The 2,613-nt window shown below is 58.4% G+C and overlaps 1 protein-coding gene across 1 annotated transcript; it reads left to right on the forward strand.

The window, feature by feature from the left end:
* Positions 1-595: 595 nt before the first annotated feature.
* LOC100959417 (small integral membrane protein 10-like protein 2A) lies at positions 596-916 on the forward strand. Its single transcript, XM_003803637.3, has one exon. The coding sequence runs from the start codon at positions 679-681 to the stop codon at positions 910-912; it is 234 nt and encodes a 77-aa protein (XP_003803685.1). The 5' UTR covers positions 596-678; the 3' UTR covers positions 913-916.
* The last annotated feature ends 1,697 nt before the right edge of the window (positions 917-2,613 follow it).

Below are 2,613 nucleotides of genomic sequence, written 5' to 3' on the forward strand. Positions count from 1 at the left end.
AAATGGAAAGTGCAGACAACCAGAGCAAGCAATGGATGAAGAGGAGTGCTCAGAAAGAGACGACGGGAAAATTCACCAATAAATATACGCGACTAGCAAATATACCAGAAAGGGAAAAAATACACGCATGTGTGTTTGGTGGCTTTCTCTCAGAGTTATTGCACTATGCGAATTAAAGAAAAACAAATGAGAGTTAAAGAAAGGTAAAATGGGCTGGCCGGCCAGGGAGGGAACCGCGCGAGAAGTGAAAGTGGTGTGAACTAGCTAGGCTTTCTGGATGTGCTTTCCGTACAGAATTAGCGAAGCATCCAGACCTTCCACTCCCACTCCACTCTAGAGGATTCCGCAGGAGCGACGACTGGCAGCTCCGCCTTCCAGTCACCTCAGACCGGGTTCTAGAAGCCCAGGAGGAGGCGGTGCAGCTAAGGGCCAGGCCTTCGTGGGCGGAGCTGTTTCGGTATCTGCAGCTCCGGATGAGGGGCGGGACTACTGTGGGGGCGGGGCTATTCTAGAGGCGGAGCTACCCAGGCGAGTGCTGCAGTAAAGAGGCGGTGAGGGGGCGGGGCGGGCTGGACGCGAGGAGGCTGTGGGGTGCTCCAGTCCTCGCGTCCGCCCGCCTCCTAGGCTCGAGCTCTAGTCGATCTATTGGTCCACAGGGCCTGTGCCAGGCCGGTGCCCATGGCAGCTTCGGCAGCTCTGTCGGCAGCGGCAGCAGCAGCCCTATCGGGCCTGGCGGTGCGACTGTCGCCCTCCGCCGCGGTCCGCGGCTCCTACAGCGCCTTCTGCAAGGGGCTCACGCGCACGCTGCTCACCTTCTTCGACTTGGCCTGGAGGCTGCGCATGAACTTCCCCTACTTCTACATTGTGGCCTCCGTGATGCTTAACGTCCGCCTGCAGGTGCGGATCGAGTGAGCGCCGCGGCAGCTCCAGTGGCCGGGCCCGAGGGTATCCCACAAGCCCACTCGTATGCTCCAGGCCCAGTCCCTGCATGAAGGACAGTGGGGCAGCCCAAGGCCACAGGGACGCAGCGGGGGGTGGAGGCGAGGCAAGGCGGCCAGTGCCAGTCAACTCTAGATCTCTGCAGCAGGAGGACGGACACCGAGCCTTGGCTCCTGTCACAACCGGCCTCAGATCGCGCAGAAACTCACTAAATGGTTCCTTTCTACCAGCCCAAGAAACTATTTGAGTTCAGGCGACCTGTTGCTTCATATTGGCCAAAGGGGGAACCAGAAGGAAGGGATTCTGCTTCAGCCACTTAATCTTTCAGGCCCAGAGCAGAAAGGTAGGAGGCGACAGGCTGGAATGGGGGCGGGGTTGCCATGACATCTAGATGTGGAGGCGCCTTGGTGGTTTGGGGAAATATGAAAAGTACCCGGGCAAACCAGCCCAAAAAGCCGTCGAGCCCAGCAGGGTAAAGGAAAGGAATCCACAGACGCTCCCCTCCTCCCCAGCCACAATTCCTCAGTAGAGTGAGGGGCGGCAGCAGCCTCAGCATCTCGCAGGTTAGCCCAGTATCAGTAGACCAAAGCGATCTCCCAGTCCCGCCTCCGGTCCAGTTACGGACCTCCTTTCCGCAGAGGGCCCGGTGGTGTCACCTGAATCCCGGGGAATGGAAGGGAATAGTCGGGGGAGTGGGGTGGTGGCGGCCCAGGGAAGGCTCTCAAGGAGAAAAGATGCTTTCATCCCTCTGTGGTGGGCATGGGAAGGATGCTTCTTTTCTGAGCCAAACCCCAGGGCTGTCCTCTTCTCTGTGCTGCCCCAGGGCTCTCTGAAGCTCCTGCACAGCCCTTGGCAAAACCGCCCTCGCCCTCTGAGGCCAGGGTACCAGTCTCTGCTTGTTCCTGCTCTCCCTGTGCTCCCCTAGCCAGTATTTGAGGACAGTCCCCTGCAGCTCTACCTTTGCATACAGGGAGCAGAGGGAGAGGCAATCCTCCCATCACTTCTCCCACAGCCCTGCTCTCACCCTAAGGCAGCAGCCTTTCTTCCCAGCTGCTCCTACCACAGCCCTCCAAGGGCCGGCCACAGAGGCCCTTCCTCCAACCACCAGTGGCCTTACTGATGGTGAGGCCTGCTCCAAGGAAAGCTAGGTCCCCAGATTCTAGGAAAGCTAGGCACCCCAGTGAGCCTACTGTGTATGGTGTACAGAATGAGACCTCCTGGAGCAGACAGCAGTTCTCAGGCTGGGGTTGGCAGAGCAGATGGAGGAGAGGATTGTAGAGAACACCCTTGGTGAAAATAAGGACCTCTCCAGGTGGCAAGGCAACTCTGAGGCCTCCATCTCTTTCTTTCTCTTCCAGGCACCGGCCTTTGTAGGTGGTTGTCACTGATTCCTCTAGCCTTGTCAAGAGTGGGATCCCTGTCTGTGGGGCACTCCTGGCTCTTGAGCTGCCTGGGGAGCATCTGAGTGAATGGCCTGGCCAGAAGAAGAGGAAGGGCCTTACCTGTAGAGGTACAACATGGGTGGGGCTCCCCAGTGATTGGGTCCTGACATGGGGAGGATGGGACATGTTCCCTGGGGACTGAGATCTCCTAGGAACATTAAGAGAGAGGTATCCTCCTTCTCCTGATGACGGAGGAAGCAATGGAGCTGAGTCTGCCCCTTGGTTCTGCAGG

This window comes from Otolemur garnettii, unplaced genomic scaffold (genome assembly GCF_000181295.1).
Source record: "Otolemur garnettii isolate 467f Iridium unplaced genomic scaffold, OtoGar3 scaffold00378, whole genome shotgun sequence".
Classification (NCBI taxonomy): domain Eukaryota; kingdom Metazoa; phylum Chordata; class Mammalia; order Primates; family Galagidae; genus Otolemur; species Otolemur garnettii.